Source organism: Hyaena hyaena, unplaced genomic scaffold (genome assembly GCF_003009895.1).
Source record: "Hyaena hyaena isolate Hyena2069 unplaced genomic scaffold, ASM300989v1 scaffold_240, whole genome shotgun sequence".
In the NCBI taxonomy this organism is placed as follows: Eukaryota; Metazoa; Chordata; class Mammalia; order Carnivora; family Hyaenidae; genus Hyaena; species Hyaena hyaena.
Window position 1 is genome coordinate 1,711,654 of NW_024080873.1, and position 22,281 is coordinate 1,733,934.

The 22,281-nt window shown below is 35.7% G+C and overlaps 1 protein-coding gene across 2 annotated transcripts in view; it reads right to left on the reverse strand.

Annotated features, from left to right (window-relative positions):
- The window catches only part of DENND4C (DENN domain containing 4C), a 126,815-nt gene that overhangs the window by 39,378 nt on the left and 65,156 nt on the right, over window positions 1–22,281 (reverse strand). Inside the window, exons 13-20 of one of the 2 annotated variants that reach the window (XM_039244421.1) lie at window positions 17,796–17,941; window positions 15,921–15,956; window positions 15,710–15,840; window positions 13,547–13,679; window positions 10,413–10,619; window positions 5,530–5,658; window positions 5,195–5,339; window positions 4,784–4,930 (exon numbers count right to left, since the gene is read on the reverse strand). In XM_039244421.1, the coding sequence (XP_039100352.1) occupies window positions 4,784–4,930; window positions 5,195–5,339; window positions 5,530–5,658; window positions 10,413–10,619; window positions 13,547–13,679; window positions 15,710–15,840; window positions 15,921–15,956; window positions 17,796–17,941 (1,074 nt within the window). The remainder of the gene's footprint in view (window positions 1–4,783; window positions 4,931–5,194; window positions 5,340–5,529; window positions 5,659–10,412; window positions 10,620–13,546; window positions 13,680–15,709; window positions 15,841–15,920; window positions 15,957–17,795; window positions 17,942–22,281) is intronic. The other variant, XM_039244422.1, reaches the window with a different exon arrangement.

The window sequence follows — 22,281 nt, forward strand, 5'->3', positions numbered from 1 at the left end:
TAAAACAAACATATGCCTGCTTACTTTTGTAAAAAGAAATGCAGAAATAATAAACCAGAAAACAATAAAACTGGTTAATGACAAGGTGAGGGGGAAACAGGCTGGAAGGGATAGAGAAGAAACTTCTCTAATATGACTTACTGTACTGTTTTTATTTTTGGAAATGCATCAACTTCTACAAATTCAAAAATTTAAATCAACAACGCTGGGAGGAGCATACTAACTAAAACTGAATGCAAACAGGAACAAATGAGACCAACTGATTTCACATGAATCACACTGAAAGGATGGGGAACAGGAGGGAGGAAGACAGGCCTGATTCAGGAAACTTCTGAACACACAATTTTGAGTATATTCTCTAAGTCATGGGGGTAACAGACAAATCCTGAACTCCTTAGAAAGTCTGTTTCTCACAGAGTAATAAATGTAGCAATTCTGAAATTATTTTTATGTGTCCTGCAGGACTGAGCAAATGAGTAACCATAATGATGGTTATTGGCAGCCATGATACTTACTGTCAAAGAAAAGAGATTTTTAAAAAATAAAATGAAGGAAGGCAAAGAAAACCTTGTGGGGTTGATTTAAAAATGGAAGTATTTCAGGGCACTTGGGTGGCTCATTTGGTTAAGCATCTGACTTCAACTCAGGTTATGATCTCACGGATCATGAGTTCAAGCCCTGCATCAGGTTCTGTGCTAGCGGCTCAGAGCCTGGAGCCTGCTTCAGATTCTGTGTCTCCCTCTCTCTCTGCCCCTCCCCTACTCATGTTTTCTCTCTTTCTCTCTCTCTCAAAAGTAAACATTAAAAAACTTTTTAAAAAGTAAATGGAAGTATTTCTAAAACATATATATTTTCTTTTATACATATATGTATAATTTTTATATATTATATATTTTATATATTATATATAAATTTATATATAATATATATATTACATATATAAATATGTATATATTTTTTATATATACATATTTCCTAGCTCTGATGAAAAAGTCTAGAAGCAGTAATACCCTGTAGCAGTAAGCATACCTAGAGTTCAGATATTGACTTCTAGAATCTATTGCCCATTGAAAGGAATCTGGGTCCTTGAAGAAATGGCTGATTTCAAATCTGAGGCAGGAAAGCTACAAGAATGAGCCAGAAACATTTTGTTGTGTAAGAAAGGAAGTGTTCAAGAACACGAAGGAGGGTATGTCTGAGTAAAATGATTAAACCAGAGGACATGCACTAGAAGACCATCTTATAAATGTGGAGTGAAGATAGCACTGGTAAAATCACCTACTTGATAACCATCATAGTAAAGACTGGTTCAAGAATCACCAATGTATGCTAAATTCATAAGAAAAAGTGTGATAAGGAAGAAGGCATTACATACTCTCAGAGTCTCTTCACAGGTAGCTTATTATCCACATGGGCAATAATAATAACTAAGAGAAACCAAATGTTAAGACCAAGTGATCAAAATCAGTATCAGCAATGAGAGGTAGACAGATATTGTGTGCCTCTGAGATATGATAATCTAAGGATACAACATCACTTTTGTAGTAGAGCCATAGATGTAAAACCCAATCTAATCACAAGGAAACATGGGACCAACTCAAACCAAGGAGCATTCCACAAAATAACCGAACTGAATTCTTCCAAAAGGTCAGGGTCGTGAAAGACGAAGATGAAAAGGTAAAGGAAAAGGGTAAGGAACTGTGCCAGGTTAAAGGAGACTAAAAGGGGGAACTAGAATGCCACAGAGGATACAGCAATTGACAAAACTGGAATGTCAACTACCAATTCAAGTAGTATGTCAATATTTTCCTAAGTTTGGTAGCTATCCTATGGTTTTATCAGAGAAAAATACCATCAAAGTATTAAAAGGTGAAAGGGCAAGATGTATGCAACCTGCTGTCACATGACAGGAAAACAATGTGCATATGTGCACAAAAAGAAAATGATAAAGCAGATACGGCAAACTAGAAGTGAGTGAATCTAAATATAATCAGGTGTTCTCTGTACTGTACTTGCAACACTTCTGTAAGTATGAAATAATTTCAAAGTAAAGCTTTAAATAATAAAGCCAGATAGCCTGGCTTTAAAGTTCTATCATTTAAAACTGAGACAAAGACTGAAGTCTAATGTAAAACTACACAACTGGGACTCAGCCCCTAGAGAGTCACTGTAAAGTGTGTCAACGAGGCATGAAACAAAAAATACACAGGTGACCCTTGAACAACACAGGGGTTAGAGGCGCTGGCCCTCCCATCCCACACAATCAAAAATCCACATATAACTTTTGACACCCCAAAAACTCAACTAACAGCCTATTGACTGGCAGCCTTACCAATAACATAAACAGTCAGATAACACACGTTATATGTCGTATGTATATATAATAAAGTAAGCTAGAGATAAGAAACTTTTATTAAGGAGGCATGTGGTTGGCTCAGTCAGAAGAGCATGAGACTCTTGATTTCAGGGTCGTGAGCTTGAGCTCCATGGTGGGGATTACTTAGATTACTTAAATCTAAAAAACTGTTATTAAGAAAATCAGAAAGTACTATGACAGTGTTATATGGTAACCCATGATAGCTACCATGTGGTGAACACAGCATAAGGTATAGATAAGTTGAATTGTTACATTGTACACCTGAAACTAATGTAACATCATGTATCAACTACATCCAAATTTTTAAAAAAATTAAATAAAAAAAGGAAAAAAAGAAAATCATAAGGAAGAGAAAATACATACACAGTACTGTATCTATTGAAATAAAATTGACATGTAAGTAGACCCGTGCAGTTCAAAGCCATGTTGTTTAGGTGTTAACTGTAGTGCCTTCCACTTTTTACCACGTATTACACTGCCACTCCAACTTTGGGTTTGCAATTTAACAAAAGAACAAAACTTCCTTAAATATCCCCAGTTAAAATGACTAACCTGTCAATTTCTTATTGGCCCCCTCAGAAAGCATTATGGTACCACGACATGGGAACTAAGAAAACTGATTCAACCAAGATATGTGTCCCAACAAGCTAAGTGACTCCATATCAGGTACCAAGTGCAAAGATTGTACAAGATCATCTTTAATAAGAGAGTAACTTTAGATTCTGGTTTGGAAGTCTCCAAAAATACCACACGACATCACCAAAAACTCTATAAAGACACATTAATCACCACAAATTCAGCAAACAGGGCTTCAGCATTCTGAAAGGCAACTGAAAAGATACATAAGGAAAAGGGATCTGAAGTTTCTTCCCAACTATTAGAATCTTTTTGCCAATTACCCAGAATTACTAGGAGATTGTTTTTTTCCATTAAAGGGGATCATTTTAGAAGAAAAAGAAGAGTATTTATCTATTACTATTTTTAAAATTATAATTATTCCTGGTGAAATGGTTTCACATCACAAAATTTTCTTGATTTTTTTCATAAATGAAATCCATTCATTCTAGAAGTTTTAGGGAAAAAATACAGAAGAAATAAAAAGGTAGCTTTATAAACAGGATTATAACTTATAGCTCTATGCTGACTTCTAATTATTTATACATGGTTCTGTGCTTATGTAAGAGTAATTTTTAGTGCAAGAATTTAGCAGATCAGTTTTAGCAAGCAAAAACCATCTCAACAGCTATAACACTGAAATACTTAATTCCCATAAACTATTGGATACAATGGTGCTACACACAAACCTCAAAATAAGCAAGGCACAGTACATTTTCAAATAAGATGACAAATATGCTTTGCAAAATGATCATAAAATGTTAGCTGGATATTTTCCATGGTACATATATGATTACACTTATCTGAAGGAGAAAAAGGCAAGAAAACTAATATTGTTTTCCACCTGTAACAATATTTTAAATACAACAAAAGGTCTCTCCCCCACCCTTGCATGTCAGCAAAGTTGAACCTAATAAATGGGAAATTACCTGAAGTGGTTAACATTCAAGGGTAGAATTAACGCACACGTGTATCCATAGCTTCACGTCATACAAGTCTGTCTGCACCCCACACCATGACAGCCAAGGACAAATGCAGCACCAAGAAACAGCACAGAGCAAAAAGCAGAGCAACAAAGAGCAGAAAAAAGGAAACTTCAGTCATTGAGACAAGTTCATCAGATGAAGCACAGGAATTAGACTTAGGATTCATTTTAAAGAAAAGCTTGATATATTAACAATAACAACAACAACAAAAAAGAAAAACAACACAAAAAGAAGGATGTGCAACACACACATATTTGCTCAATGTGCTACTTGAATTATGCTTATTTCCAACTTCAGAGGACAGAGGTTATGCCCTTCGCTTTGTTTGTAAAAGTAGCCTCAGACGTTCCTCAGATTTTAAAAGATCGTCATTTAAAATAATGACTATGCAAAGAGAATACTTTTCTTCATGGTGTGACTTCTTCCCCATTTACTATCTGTAATTTCAAATTCTCAAAAAATACTTTCCAAGTAATGAAAAAAAGATCTTCAAGTTGTGTCACCTAAAACTCAAGTTCCTCATTCACAATTTCTACAGTCACATTGTATACATTCCCAAATCAAGGATGAACAAAAACAAGGCAGCACCCTGCTAGAGCCTTCTGCACAGCACTTTGAAGTGAATGTTATAGTACAGGAAATAAGAGGTGATCTGCAATCGGAGGACTAGATTCTTCCCTATTTCTAGAGAGTATTTTTAAAGTACTCATATTGCAAACTCAAGAAAGTAGGGTAAAAGCTTTTTAAAAAGGGAAAGACTTAACAAGAAGTAAATGAAGGGTTAGTACAATCCAGAGTTTAGTACCTGTGCTAAAGTGATTATCAGTGGAATCAAGCCTGATTAAATCTCTGACGAAGACTGTGTGCTCCCCACTGTTAGCATCATTAGAACTATCCACGCTACCGTGGCTCACCGTGTCCCCATCACTTCCACCTGTCGCATTCTGAGGAGCTGAAGATAAGGACAATAGCAGTTCAATAACTCATGCACTGAAAATCTCTGAAACCAAACATGAATGCCCCACATTCATTTACAGTTGCAGAACACTTTCTAAATTTGTGGGGAGGAAATAATAATGTAACCTCTATCTTTAATTATATATGAAAATATCAACCAGGATTTCATTTACATTTTCTATTTCATATACTTAAAAACTTGTATGCCTATAAAGCTTATGGTTCAGCAAGAGAGTATCTTTTCAATCACACATATTACCTGATATTGAGGAGACCTGTGACTTTTGCACAGTCTTTTTAAGCGGCTGCCTAAACTGTGCCAAGCCACGTACCACATTCCGTACCTTCGTCCATAAGAAGATACCACTGCGGGTACTGCTAGGCCATGGGCTCTCCAAAACTACCTAAAGGTAAAATGAAGGTTAAAAATAATAATTATTAGGAACACCTGATTTTTAAAGAGATACATACATATATAATACATACATAAATAACTATAGCCCAAACCTCCATGAAAGAAGTTTCATGAATAAGGTACAAAAATGTATCAATCTTAATAAGCAGTATATACTGCCTAATGTCAATCCCACTTACCTTATTATAATAACCATAAGTAATAGCATTTGGCTTTATCTTAGCAGTTTTCATTTCAAACAAGACTCTCACTGCTAAAACAGGATGACCCCAAAGTCCACAGAGCTGCATTACTACTCGATAGCACACCTAACAAAAAATAACATCAAAGCATTAGTAGTTGGCATATTAGTCTACCTATCTATGACTTGCAGAGATTTTTAAATTACTCACTTCTTCTTCTCAAGGTCATTAAGCACTATTTTATCCTTTGCTCTGAGTCTCAGTAAATTATTTTTAAAACCTATTCATTAATGAAAGTACCAGCATTATTAACTGTCTCACATAAGATCTATGTGCACGTATGCCATTTGTTTCAGTAACTAAGTTTACACAAAGAGAATGACCACCAGTTCCCATAATTTGAGAAGGAATTCATTTTTAAAATCTAATATAACTAAAATAATTCTCTTACAAATCATGTTTGATATTCTGTGCCAAAGGAATTAAAGACACCACCTCCAGGATCCCACATAACAACAACAACAAAAGATCTGTAAACCCACATCTTGGAAAAGTAGGAGAAGAAACGTTAAGACACTGCAATATGATTAACAAAGGCTTTTCTGAGAATATGTGTTTACTGAAGAGGGCTGGTTTTGATCACAAGAGGATAAGCGAACTGGAAATTCCTAAAAGTTGGAATCTCACGTATTAAGAAGACTAGAGCAGAAACCATGAAAAATGAAACGGGTTTCTCAAGAGGTCCTGGCAAAGAGGTGAGCCAGTTTACAGGAACAGGGACAGCAAAGCCACAGACTATGTTCCAGCTTAGTCTGAGAATAAGGAAATATACACACAGACTCTTCTTGGGACTTTAGGACAGAGTGGGTCAACACCTATGAGTAATATCAAGCCAAGTTGCTCTCTCAACTAGAGGGGAAAGTAAAAAGATTTCAGAAAGGATGTTTTAGTTAAGAGAACAGAACAAATGAAACAGAAGAGACATGAAAAACCTGAGGATCATAAAGATGAATACTTGAAGCTAGAAATGGAGAGTATAATTGAAACGCAGAAGGAGGTCAGAAACTGTTAGAGCAACTCTATAAATGACGAGGTTAAAGAAGTGTTAAGAAACTGAGAATCAAGGACAACTGAAAGAAGTAGTAGGTAAGATGTGTGAAGGGAGGAAAAAGAATGGGGTACAAGAGGGTTCTTCAAATATCTGAAGAGTAAATAGTTTGAAACTTTTCCAAAAAAGCCATAGGGAAAGAGTAAATAGTTTGTATAATTTCAAAAACAAACAAACAAGGAAGTATAACTGAGCTCAACAAAAACACATACATTTCCTATTAGATTCAATTCAAATATAGGCAGGATCCCATATGTTACAGATTTTATACAGAGCATCTCAGCTTCAGATTCAAGTTGCACTAAAATGCCTTAAAATCCTATCAACTCTTAAGATCCTGTGAGCCATAAAGTAGTAAATCACTTTCTATGTCAAACTGGGATTAATCTGAATTTTCTAAAACCATTCTAGACAATGAATTTATTTGGAAGTCTAGAAAGTATTCCCCCACCTTCCAGTTTTACCTGTATAAGAGATAAGAGCCAGGGACCAAACTAAAGAAGCAGTAATAATACAGAGACACAATTTTTCAAATGCAGTATATTATTGCCTGTAACATAATCTTTTCGATATCTATAATAGATAAAAGACAGCCATGCACTCTTTGATATTCCTCGCACCAAGAGGTCTATGTCCCTACCCTTGAACTGAGGGAAAAGAGCTTCTGAGACTACATGACCAATAGAATATGACTAAAGGGACACTGTACTAGTTTCCTGGTTTAAGCCTTAAGAAACTGCCAGTCTCTACTTCCTCTCTCTTGAAACAAATGCTCTTTGAGCTCTAAGCTATCATAGGGAAAAAACCCAAGTACCACAGAGGGAGGTCCTGAGCCTACTGAGAGAGAAAGAGGGGTCCACCTGAGCCCAGCATCACAATCGCCCTTGCCAAGGCACCTAGCTGGCATTTGAGTTCAGCTGTCTTGAGCCCCCCAGAGCAGATCAGTCAGCAACCGATATAATTAAGTGATCCCAGTTATGCAATGAGGAGCACTGAAAAATCACCCAGAATCCTTTCTGGATTCTCAGCACAAAAAATAAATAAATAAGATTTATTTAATGACATCATTGTTTTAAGCCACTAAGTTCTGGGAGGGTTTGTTACTCAGCAATGTATGAATAGACTGATAAGACAGTGTAGAAATACGTTTGACACAAATATTTCATTTTCATTAAAAATTCTAGGGGTGCCTAGGTGGCTCAGTGGGTTAAGTGTCTGACTTTTGACTTCAGCTCAGGTCATGATCTCGCAGTTCATGGGTTCGGGCCTCATATCTGGCTCTGTGCTGGCAGCAGGGAGCTCACTTAGGATTCTGTCTCTCCCTCTCACTCTGTCCCTCCCCTGCTTGCTCTCCATCTCTCTCAAATAAAATTTTTTAAATGAAGACATTTTTTAAAAATTCTGTAAATAATGGGGTGCCTGGATGGCTCAGTCAGTTAAGCGTCTGACTTCAGCTCAGGTCATGATCTCACAGCTCAAGCCCCACGTCAGACTCTGCTGACAGCTCAGAGTCCGGAACCTGCTTCGGATTCTGTGTTTCCCTCTCTCTTGCTCCTCCCCGTTAGCACGGGCTCTTTCTATCTCTCAAAAATAAAGAAACATTTAAAAAAATTAATTCTGTAAATAGTATTAAAAGCAAAATGCATTATGCACTTTAATTTCATCTGTGTGGCATATGCTATTTCTTGATCTTCTAAGAGTTTTATTTTAAAATCCAAACAACATGCAGAACACAAAGCTGTCAAATTAAAACATCAAGCATATGAATGAGACAGTGGGCTCTAATGAAACAGACCTAAAAATCAGAACTACTTTTTGGGCAGTCTTACATGTTTGTCATTTAAGTTTCAAATTACTCTCTTTATAAAATGTAGCTAATATACAAATTGCCTCAGAGAATTGCTGGGAATACCAAAGGAAAAAACGTACATGACAATACTGTGAAAACTTTAATATCCTACTCTATGTATAAACAATAGACAAAATATATGAAATATACTTAGCAAATATACATTCTTAAGTTTTAAAATAAACATTTCTTTCTTCCAGTTGTGGAGAGGTAATGACTTCAGGACACTAAAAAAATCTGTCAATGTAACTTATTAGAAGGAATATAACAAATTAAGCTTCAAATTTTAAACTTATCACAGTGTTTATTGGGGAAATCATCTGAAAAAAAATGCTTAGCTTATTAGTCATAATTGCTGCATGTCAGAAAACAAGAGAAGGTCATTATTTGTACCAAAGACTACCAGTCAACTTTAATACCTATAGAGGAAAATACTTTTCATACAATTTATGATATGTATTATGAACTTCCAACTTATCAAACAATCGAGTACTGTACTTTGAATTTAGAGTACAGTAACAATTCAGAGAGCATACTTTAAAACACTTTAAAAATATTTTATGTCTTTCACAAGTTAAAACACATGTTAAAACACATCTTAGATAGAAAAACTCTATTAGAACAAATTTTTTAAAACACTGACATGCATAAGGTACAAAACACTCTGATCAAGTACTTTTAATTTCCAAAGTTTTATTAACATTGGATGAAAGAAAATATAATCAAATATGAGAATGGATATTTTAGTACTTGTTTTATAATTTTTATTTTAAAAGCTTTTATAACATATACATGATAGAGAAAAATGGGTTTTAGTGTACCCACAGGCATTATCAAGTCTTCATATTATACATGCTATATTCATTTAAGATTGTTTTTATTTTTAAGAAGAAAAGCCATTGTTGAAGCCTATGACACACCTCTCTTCAATCCCATTTCTCTTCTCTTCCCCTGTGCTCTTTCCCCTCAGATACCCATTACTCTGAATTTTTATTTCAACTTTGCTTTAAATTCTAATCTGATTCTAAATATCATTTACAGTTATTTTAACACCAAAAGTTATTTTTAGAGGGAAAAACATCAAAGAGAAAGGCTAAATAAGTGATTCCATTTCTTCAACCATTGACTGGATAATATCACTACCTATCTTTTAGAATGGCTCGGAAGCTTTAAAGAGGTAGTGTCTATAAAACCTTTAGCATATCATTCACTGAGTGCTTACACTATAAGCCAGATACTATTCTAGGCACAATCTGTACATTAACTGACTTAACCCTCAAGTTAACTTTATAAAGATGGTATCAACTATAATGTCTATATCAGTGGGGCGATGTGGACCACCAGGGAACAGTTGGCAATGTCTGCAGACATTTCTTATTGCCACGTAGGAAAAGGGAGGGTGCTACTGATATCTAGTAAGTACAGGCCAGGGATGCTGGTAAACATTCTGCAATGCATAGAACAGGCCCACAATAAATAACTATGTGGACCAAAATGTCAATAGTGCCAAGGTTGAGAAATCTGGATCTACATTTTCAGACATATAATGAAACACAGGTTATATAATTCATCCTAGATATAGAGCTTAAGTGGAGAGCTGCTTACTAAAACCCTATTTTCTAGTTACTTTCTAATAACATTATACTAAGAATAAAATGAAGTCAATATTATTTTCTATTTATAAGGTGCAAACGATCTGACCTAACTAAAGCAGTCTCTGCTTCATTTCAAACCAATAATTTTTACATAAATGTATTTAAAAATAAATAATAAGTACTAGCTCTATGAAACAAAGTACTAGTTTTACCTTTCCTGCTTAATGAAAATACTTGAGAGCACTTTAGAATGGCCGAGACCTAGTTTTCTTAAATGTACAAAAATAAAACATATCTTAGTAATGATAAATCAGTGTGTCATACTTGCCTCATCTAGCGGATCCACATCTGTTTTCCTCATCTTTATAAGTACATCATATGCCTGCTGAAGTGCTCTGACCTTAGGATGAGAAACTCTAACATAGGCTGGGAGACAAATAAACCATAAGCTGTAACAATGACTGAAGAGACACTTGGCCCATTGTGGTGGATTTGTGTAACATCTCTTCGCCAACTTATGAGCCGTTTTTATCTCCTAGAAAGAGAATAAATAAAACATTATGGTATTTGGGGCACCTGGCTGGCTCAGTCGGTAGGACATATGACTCTTGATCTCTGGGCCACGGGGTTGAGCCCCATCTTGGGAGTAGGGATTACTTACCAAAAAAAACTTAAAAGAAAATCCAGTAAGGTATTTATTAAAATCCATTAGGGTGGGGAGAAAAGTGAGAAGGAAAAGAGAAGAATGTAATGTAAAATTTAACTCTAAAATCAAGCATTTCACAGTTTTATTTTCCTGAGTGGCTTCCTACTTAGTTCAACATGGTTCCTTCAACATTCATCTATAGAAGCACTTCATACTGCACTGTAACTATCTGCTGCCAAGCAAGCCTTTCCGAATAGACTAGAAATCCCTTAAGGGCAGGGATCATCCCTATTTTTATAATATAATGGCTAATTGTTGCCCTTCACATAGAAGGCACTAATATTTTTGATGGATGACAGGGATTTAACCATTCAGAGCTTGTAGGTTCATCAATGGCATTCTTAAAAAGTGACAGTCTAGGGGCGCCTGGGTGGCTTAGTCGGTTAAGCGTCAGACTTTCGCTTGGGTCATGATCTCGCAGTTCGTGGGTTTGAGCCCCGCGTCGGGCTCTGTGCTGACTGCCAGCTCAGAGCCTGGAGCCTGTTTCAGCCTGTGACTCCCTCTCTCTCTGACCCTCCCCTGCTCACGCTGTCTGTCTCTCTCTCTCTCCTAAAAATAAATAAAACATTAAAAAAAAAAATTAAAAAAAAAAAAAAAGTGACAGTCTTTCTACCCCTCTCCCAGCTAAAATGTTTAACAAATACCCTAGGCTATTTCCTGCCAAGATTTCCCTCTAACTTTCCTCACCACAGTCTTTAATTCTTTCATGGACTGATTCCTTAAAGAGACATATGCCATTGCAGGCACCATAGTCTGACAAGATCACAGACCTTCCTACCCAACAGTATGATAGTGATGTCTTCTTACTTCTAATTTTCATTCTAATTTAGGTGGAAAAGAGTAGGCATCAAAACCATCTGCCGGGCTTTAATCAAACTATATACTCCCAGAAACTACAGAGCCTTCCAGATATATGAGATGACCACTGTGTGCCTTGTACTAAAAATTCCTCTGCTGTGATGTGTTCTAAATAAAATGTCTAAATAAAAATTATATGAAAAATTAACTTTTCATATAAGCTTTATTTCTATTAGACTTGAAGATATATTTACAAATACCATCCCTTGTTTTTCTAAGATGGGAAGGTTCTTTTCTTTTCCAGCTAGCCTGGGGAACAAAACTTCTGGTGAAAATGAGATTTAGAGATTTAGTAACCAAATTCTCCCATTTTAAAAACTGGCTTTTATTAAGCTGATAAAAGCAAACAGCAACAACTTCCCTTCAGACACTGAGAGAAATGTGTACTGTATGGTATTAAGGAATACTTCAGGTTACCTTTGGGATTTGGGGAGCTGTACATGAATTGGGATTTGGGGGGCTGTACATGAAATGGTAAAACCTGAACTAAAAACTTCATTCTGAAAATTTCCATGTTTTGTAGGCCACAACAATGTCAACAGATGTTTCATTTTAACTCATACCTAACCACAGATTGATTCTTTAGAACTAAATCAGATAATGGTATTAAAGCAAGATGTCTAGCTTGCCCTAAATTAGCTCCCTTTCACTCCCTTTAAATGTAGTACTTGGCATAGAGTATATTTATATTAACCATAGGAGATCTGAAAGTCAAAATTACACTGAGATACCACTTCACATGCACTAGGATGGCTATAATCAAAAAGACAGATAATAGGGCGCTTGGGTGGCTTAGTCGGTTAAGCGTCCGACTTTCGCTTAGGTCATGATCTCGCGGTTCGTGGGTTCGAGCCCCGTGTCAGGCTCTGTGCTGACTGCCAGCTCAGAGCCTGGAGCCTGTTTCAGTCTGTGACTCCCTCTCTCTCTGACCCTCCCCTGCTCACGCTGTCTCTCTCTCTCTCTTCTAGAAATAAATAAAAATATATTTAAAAAAAAAAAAGATAATAACAAGAATTGACAAGGATGTGACATAATTGGAACCCATATACACTGCTGGGAGGAATTTAAAATGGTATAACCATTTTGGAAAACAGTCCAACAGTTTCTCAAAAGGTTAAACACAGAGTTACCATAAGACACAGCAAGTCTACTTCTAGGCATTTACCCAAGAGAAATGAAAACATATATCCTCACAAACACTTACACACAAATGTTCACAGCAGCACTATGATAACAGCCATAAATAGGAACCACTCACATGTACAAGAATGAATAAATAAAATGTGCTACATATCCACACAATGGAATATCCAGCAATAAAAATAAATGAAGTACTGGCACATGCTGCCACACGAATGAACCTTAAAAACATTATGCTGTGTGAAAGAAGCCAGAAACAAAAGACTACATACTGTATAATTCCTTTTATATGAAATGCCCAGAATAGGCAAGACTATAGACACAGAAAATAGATTAGTGGTGCCCTAGGGCTGCAGAGGACGGACGGAAGGGTTAATAGGTAAGGGGTGCGGGCTTTCTTTCTGAGGCGATGAAAATGTTCTAGAATTGACTGTAGGGGTGGTTGTACAACCCTGTGAATATAGTAAAAGCCACTGAATGTACTTTAAATGGGTGAGTTGTATGGTATATGAAGTATATCTCAATAAAGTTCTTTTTTAAAAAGTATATTTGGTTCCCAAGGATTCTCTTAGCATAAACATAAGCACTCAAAAACTTTAGCCACAAGTAGAGCTGCAAGACATCTAGCTTCCTTCATTAACAACCACAGTGGGTCTTCAAATGGTTGCCATGTGTGATAATTTTAAACTATGAGCTGCATATCACATATACATATTTTACATTTTAAATTAACATGTATTAGGTAAAGAATATCTGACCTGTTTAGTTCTCTTAGCCATGAGAGCTGGACTGTTTGTAATGCTATTCCCAGTAGGGTGTCTACTAAAACAAAGTTTCAACTCCTGTGGTCTGTCAAAAAGCTTAAGGTCCAGTCTTGGAAAGTATTTGTAACTAAAATAAAAAGCAAAAATAGAGCTGCTGATTTAAAATACATTAATTCTTCACATTATTCCAGAATTTAGGTGAGTATTTCTAAATCTTAAATAGTACACAGTATTATTCCCCACAATCCGTATATAGAAAAATAATTACTTTTCAAAAATATAAGATGTTGTAATAAGATACACAGCCTACCTACATGGAAACTTTGGCCTCCTCCCCACCTTATTTGTTATTTTCAACCAATCCCTGGACAACAGAAAACCCTGATCTCTTACTTGACAGAGGTTAATAACTTTCAACAGAATCCATGTGTTCAATAATTCATATTAAAAGTAACATTCAGTATACTTTGTAATTATGTTTTCCTTCATAAAAGTACCTTGGCATGGGTATTTAAGAGAAAAAAACATTCATAAGATTTTTATTTTAGGGATATACTAGAATTTCAGCACTCTTCATTGTTGGACATTTTTAGGTTATTTCTGAATTTTTGCAGTTAAATATCTGTGTACTTATAGCTCTGTGAATACTTTTGCTATGGTCAATGTTTATCAATAAAATTAAAATCTTATAGTCACTATTAAATTATTTCAAGAAAGGTTATACTTACATACAGTCTTACACTAAGCTGTTGCACAACTATCCTCAATCTGAAAGGTTAAAAATGCTTCTATTCACCATTTTGGTTTGCATTTCTTTGAATGCTAGAGAAGCTTAATACATTTTCACGTTATTGATTATTGAGATTTCTTCTTGGAAATTTCCTACTTAATGCCTTTGGCCAATTTTCTTCTGGGAGATATTGCCCTTCCCTATTTGATTTACCTTGTTTGTTAATACATGGATTCCAAAGTATAGTGATTATATCAAAGGAAAAAACTCTATAATTAACATGCAATCAAAATAGTACTTCTTAATTATCCCACTAAATCCCAGGTATATACTCTTCATTCTTATGCAATCCTGGTAAGATACTAATTCCATCCTTTTGAGGACAATTTTATTTTATACTACTTTTGACTCATTCTTTTAGGAATGCAGCCTAAGGAAAAAACTATGTATATACACAAGGATATAAATAGCAAAGAACTAAAACAAAAATCCACAAGAGACTAGTTAAACAAATCACAATAAATGCATGCAGTATGATCATTCAAAATGATATGGCACAAAAATATTTGTTAGCATGGGAAAATGTCTATACCACTAAAGGCAGACACAAGTTACAAACAATATGTACAATCTGAACTCATATTTAATAGAGTAAATGCAAATTTATGCACAAAAACAGGAAAGATATACATACAGCTATTAACAGACATTAAGTATTGGTGCTTAAATGATGTGCTAGTTTTCTTTTTTGGTTTGCTATTCTAAGTTTGTTAAACTGTGTATTATCATAATTATAACAACAGATGACAATCAAATATATTTTAATTTCTTAAAAGGTTCCCATCCAAATCCTATTCTTCATGTGTCTTTTTTTTTTTTTTTTTATTTTAAATTCCAGTGTAGTTAACATACAGGCTTCTATCAGTTTCAGGTCTATAATATAGTGATTTAACACCGCCATATATCACCCAGCGCTCATTACAGGTGCAGTCTTTAATCCCCATCACCTATTTTAATAAACAATGATTCCTGGCCCTCTACTTTTAAGTTTTCTCTGTATCTTCCTAATGCATAAGAATTTCTGTCTTTACATTGATAACAAATCCCCCAAACATAGGAGAAACCTTACAAAAGTAAATTTATTCTTCTCCAGAAATCAAATTTTTAAAGATTAAAATATAATTACATGTTTAGGTGAATAGTCATCAACATTTGGCTTCCCTTCTAAAAAGTCGGTCCAATTCTTAAATTACAATACCTCGTAACATCTTCATGTAAATATTTATAATCCATTAGTTCACTGAAAAACTTATTTTTTGAAAATGAATTTCACAAATGACTAATATACATGTCTACCAACAGTCACAAAAGAACAAAATAAATTATTAAAGCTGAATACAAATAGCATTAAAAAAAACTCTTGCTACCTGTACTTTGGTGACAGATCCTTCCCATCATCAGGAGGCGGTTCTGGTGGCATTATGAATACAGTGTGCTCACTTTTCTGTGAATCATCTAGTTCTATCAATTTGGTATCTTCAGCTAAATCAAAATCAACCTGAAAATAATTATTTTCTCCAATTAATCTGCATACAAGAAATATCTAGTTCTGAAATTTTAAAACTTAAGAAAAAATACCTTATCTGTTTTCTCTGTGCCTTTGTCAGGAAACAACTACAAAAGAAAAAAAGAATTCTTGGTGAAAATGTTTACTGTGAAAACATTAGAGACGGTCTTAAATTCTTATGTAAAAAACTAATCTTGGAGTGCCTGGGTGGCTCAGTCAGTTAAGCGACCAACTTCAGCTCAGGTCACGATCTCACAGTTTGTGGGTTCGAGCCCCGCATCGGGCTCTGTGCTGACAGCTTAGAGCCTGGAGCTGGCTTCAGATTCTGTGTCTACCTCTTGCTCTGCCCCTCCCCTGCTCATGGTCTCTCTGTCTCTCGAAAATAAACAAACATTAAAAAAAAAAAAAAAACTATTCTTTTTTATTTTTTATTTTTTTTAATTTTTTTTTTAATGTTTTATTTATTTCCAGGAGAGAGAGAGAGAGAGACAGCATGAGAAGGGGAGGGTCAGAGAGAGAGGGAGTTACAGACTCCGAAACAGGCTGCAGGCTCTGAGCTGGCAGTCAGCACAGAGCCCGACGCGGGGCTCGAACCCACGAACAGCGAGATCATGACCTAAGCGAAAGTCGGACGCTTAACCGACTAAGCCCCCCAGGCGCCCTGAAACTATTCTTTTTTAATACTGGAAGATAGGGGCACCTGGGTGGCTCAGTCAGTTAAACGTCTGACTTGGGCTCAGGTCATGATCTTATGGTTCATGGGTTCAAGCCCTGTGTCAGGCTCTGTGCTGACAGCTCAGCAGCCTGGAGCCTGCTTTGGATTCTGTGTCTCCTTCTCTCTCTGCCCTCCCCTATTCACACTGCCTGCCTGCCTCTCTCTCTCTCTGTCTCTCTCTCTCTCAAATAAACATTAAAAATTTAAAAAAAATACTGGACAGAAAACACTTCACAATATATTTGGGGAACCCTATACTATCAGGTTAGCACATGATTAGTTTTCTATTAAGATAGAAACAATTTATTTTGAATAGTTCTTTCATAAATCCTTCTTCACAAGAAAAATGGCCAATCACAGGGGACCCTGCTCCTCAAATCAAAAATTTCATTGTTATTAAAGTGCCTGCATTAGAGATTGATATAATCTAAGCTTTCCTCTAACTTGATGATATTAGACCATCAATTTTAAAAGTAAACAAAAACATTCAATAGTTTTAATCTTATCCCCGGAGTTTCAGATCACAGTGATAGAATGGGAGAAAAACATTCAAGTCCTCTAAGGAGACTACAAAATGTATAATGTCATAATACTCTATCTTTTTAAGATTCACATTCTCAAATTTTACATAATATATGGTTTATATGTAAACCATATAAAATCAGCCCTGAGATCCACTTAGCAAAAATAAGAACCTGGTTAAAAATGCAAGGAAAAAAATGTGAGTCATCACTGTGAAAATCAAGTTGAACTTCCTTAGGATGGGTAAGTAAAACTTTGATATTTAACATATTTCAAATATGCTTCATTAAAACAAAAAATATTTAGCAAAAGAACCTGCAAAGACTTTATTAAAACAAAAGAACACAAGACTTCCATTACCCTAAAGTAAACTTTCTTAATGAACTACTAAATCTTATATCTTACTTAGGTAAATAAAAATGAAAGATTTAGAAGGTTCATTGAAATGTTCTTAGTACTCATGAGTTACAAAACCAAAGTGAGATTCAAGACAAATTAGCTATGTATGGCGGAAACTAAATATCTAAAAGGAAAATTCTTATGTTAAGCCTAGATTTGGACACTTATGCGCATGCGCGCGCGCGCGCGCACACGCACACCCCTATACTACCTCCCTCAGATCATCTGGGCTAATAATGATGATGATTATACAGGCAACCAAACTGTTTAAGTTTTTCTTTTAACACTTATATACAGAGAAAACTTTTACCTTTTCTATGCAGTCATCAAAAAATGCCAATCCAGTATCTTTATCACTTACAAAACTACATTCTTCAATGAAACGAATAAAAATCTGTGTTTTGGATAAATGGGTGTAGAATTTTGTATAGGCACGATCTCGACTTTTTAAAAATCCTGAAAAAAAACAAAGTCACAATTGATTTCAAAACTTAAAGTAGAACCAGATGTCAAAATATTATTTTAAACTTGAACATATATTCACATTTATAGAAGCTTTTAGTAACCATATTCTAGTAACTATACCTCCTTCTGCCTAATTCAACCATAAACATTTAACTTAAACACCACTAATCTTTTCACCGAAATCTGAATCGGCTGTAAGGAACCTCTAGGCCTCCAGCTCTCAAATAGAAATTTCTTGCATACACGGCATAGTCTTGAGTGAGAAGGGTCAAACGTCCTTCTCTGCAATGCCACCAGACAACTCCTGTAATGGCCTGTAAACATTTCTACTCAGTGACAGTGCAGTCATCTACTGACTTCAGGGACATTCTCTCCCCTTCATTCACTGAGGACGAGGGTACCTAATTCCAAGTCTTCTCTTCAGCTCCTATCATGATCATTCTTCAACATCTATAAGCACAAACCATCCAACACTTTAATGAGTTCTTAATGCCTTAAATTTCAATTATCTATGGTCTATCCCCAGTCACCAACTTCTACACAGTCATGCACTCCCAGGACTTTTGCTAACATTCAAAACAGCTCTGCCTCCCAAATCTAATTTACATATACATATTACTCTCTGCCCATTACCCTTGTCTGATCTGCTTCCTTTAGTACTCCTACTAAGCATGGGGGGCAGAGGGGAGGCTGTTCAAATCCACAATCATTCATATCCTTTTACATTCTACCTACACTCTCCTATCTTCACTTCTCTCCTTATTCAATTTTGATTCCATGTCTACCATTTCAATTACTTTCTTGTCAATACTCTCAATTCTTATATCCTTTTGTCTTTTTCGTTAAACTCACTCAGTATAATTTAGCCCTGGAGGAATGAATTGCCTGCTTTCTCTGGATCTACAACAGTGTAAATGAGCACAAATTAAAAGGGGGTGGGGGGAATTCTACAACTGGGCTTAACAGAACCACTTATACCTTCATCTATGACTACCAACCCTTCTAAATTTCTGGAATCAAATTAATTTTCCTTTACCCATGTTTTTTACAACTATTTCCAATTTTTAAATTCTCTCCTATCATATTCCCTTCTCCATCATACCTTATATATACACCTTAATATTGCATGCAGAGAAAATGAAAATCATTAAGAGAATTACTGTCATTATCTCACTACAAAATCTATGCCTTTCTGCAGCTACCATTTACTCCTTCCTTTTTTTTTTTTTTACAATGAATATGTCCCTCTTACCTAAGGCCAAACCCATGACATGAGCCTAAGATTCCAGTCCTTCAGTGTTCTCAGGACAATTTCCCCTCTCTATGAGCTACCTATTAGCACACCCAAGTCTCTCTCATTTAAAAAAAAAAAACAACTTTCCTTAACAAATAGTAAGATCCTTTCTCTTTCTGTTGTTTCCCTTCTCAATAAAAGGCATGACCATCCATCCACTTGGTTGACAAAGACAAAAATCTCAAAGTTGCTCTTGACATCTCCCTGTATCTTACATCCTATATTCAATCACCAAGTTCTATGCAATTACCTCCAAAAAAGAAAAAAATCACTTATCACTCTTTTCAACTAAAGCAGGTCACTTTCACTAATCACTTGGAGCAATGTGATAACCAACTAACTAGCAGATCCATATTTTGGATGTCTCCAATTCAGTCTCTACATAGAAGTCAAAGGAAACAAAATTTAATGCTGATCTTTTAAAAATGCAAATCTGGGGCACCTGGGTGGCTCAGTAGGTTGAGTGTCTGACTTCAGCTAAGGTCACAATCTCATGGATTTTGAGTTCAACCCTACATCAGGCTCTCTGCTGTCAGCACAGAGCCTTGCTTTGGATCCTCTGTCTCTCCCTCTCTCTGTGTGTGCACGTGCACTCTCGCACTCTCTCTCCCTCTTTCTCTCTCACATATAAACCTTTAAAAAAATTTAAAATGCAAATCTTATCCTATTACCTACTTAAATAGCCTTCACTGGCTTCCAATTACTCTTAATGACTGAAACCCTTCACTGGTCCTAAAAGATCCTACATGATTTGGCTCACACCCACCATTTTCAGGCACTGGAGTTTTTAAGCCACTTTTCCTCTCCAGCTTTTCTTTCTTTGATGCTTCAGGGCATTCCACATGCTGTGGTCACACGCCCCCCTCCCCCATACTAATTAGCTGATAAATGCTTACATAAAATAGAAATAAATTGAATAAATTATTCTTGACAAGTAGTAACAAAAAGTGTTTTTTTCTTCTAATAGATCTAGGCAAAGATTAGCAAAGGCTATTAAAGTAATTGAATGAAAGGCTGATGGGAAAACTATAATGAATAATGAGGCTGACAGCATTTAAATACACTGATCAATCCTAGGAGTACTAAAAATGGGACAGCCAGATATGCTTGCAGGTTGTAATAGGAAGTAGTGTTTTTGGCACTACGTGCCAAGAAAATTGAACCTGAATCTAATAAGCTCTAGAACAGCACTGTTTAATTCAGTAACCACTACGCACATATGACAATGTAGCACTTGAAATGTGACTGATCCAAACTGAGATGTGCTCTAAACATAAGACACATGCTGATTTCAAAGCCTTGGTATAGAAAAAAATAAAAGTAAAATATACCATTACAATTTTTAAAATTTAATTACATGTTGAAATACCATTTTAGATACTTTAAGCTACAAAAACATATTATGAAAATTTCCCCTATTGCTTATTTTTTTAACTGTAGCTACTACAGGGAGGTTTTTTTTTTTTGGTAGAGAGTGAGCAAGTGCACAGAAACAGGGGAAGGGACAGAGAGAGAACCTTAAGCAGGCTCTGTGTTCAGTTCAGAGTTCAATTTGGGGCTCAATCCCATGACCCTGGGTTCATAACCTGAGCTGAAATTAAGTTGAATCACCCAACTGTCCCAGAAATTTAGTATTTTATTAAATATTAAATGTGTGGCTCACGTTATATATATATATAAACACATATATAATTAATGTCTATTTATTTTTGACAGACAGAGCATGAGCAGAGGAGGGGCAGAGAGAGAGGGAGACACAGAATCTGAAACAGGCTTCAGGCTCTGAGCTGTCAGCACAGAGTCCTAAGTGGGGCTTGAACTCACAAACCAGATTGTGACTGGAGCTGAAGTTGGATGCTTAACCAACTAAGCCACCCAGGTGCCCCTCACATTACATTTCTATTGGAAATGTATCTCTTAATCCAACCACAAGTTTACAGGAAATACAGATGATAGAAGAAAGGTTAAATAACACCATGGGGACATAATCAACCAAAAGCATAGGAAATTCTACAGGATAACTAAAAGTTTATAAATCAAATGATGTCCTGTTTGGAATCTGGAAAGAAAAAGGGGGAAAGGATGAAATAAAAAATGGCAAAATGTTGATTGCTGCCACCGCTAAAGTTGGAAGATGGTTATATAAGAGTACGTTATGTTATTCTATTTTTACCTAGTTTGGGAAAGTATCCCTAATAAAAAGTTAACCTAAAACCCACAGTTAATTCCTGTTCATTTTTCAGGCCCAAACTTAGCTGTTACTTCTTCAGGGAAACTTTACCCTGATTTAGCACTCTTACTATAACCAGTAAGTCCCTTCATATCACACTTTATACAATGTAATGAGTATTTGTGTTATGATCTAATGGCTGTATCCCTCACTACACTAAATATTATCCTGTTGACAACAAAAACCTTAGGCCTCAGACACTAACTAAATATCTTCCTAAATTCTATTAGTAAGGCCATGCTCCCACAGATGGAGAGAGGGAGGGAGAGAGAGAACATGAGTGAATTAGTGGCTCACTACTGCCAATTACAAAAATTCCATATTCTTAGTCTGGCATTTAAGAATATAATCTGAGCTCTAATTTTATTTTTAGCCTTACCTTTCACAATACTTCTAAAGCTCTTCACTTTGGTCAAACTGTACCAAATATGCTGTTATGGGCTGAACCCTATAACTCTTATACTGTACCCCCTCCAAATTCTTATTTTTAAATACTATATATTCAAATAGGGTCTTTAAAGAAGTAATTAAGTCTAATGAAGAAATTAGAGGTGGGCTCTAACCCAACGACTAATGTATTTAAAAGAAGAGGAAATGTAGACCCAGATTCATCCAAAAGGAAGACAATGTGAAGACACAGGGAGAAGATGGCCATCTTTACAAATCAAGGAGAGAGGCTTCAAAGAAAACCAGTCCTACCAACACATTGATCTTGGACTTTTAGCTCTTAGAATTGTGATTAAATAGATTTTTTTATTTTAGGCACCCAATATATGGCACTTTGTTATGGCAGTCGTGGCAAACTAA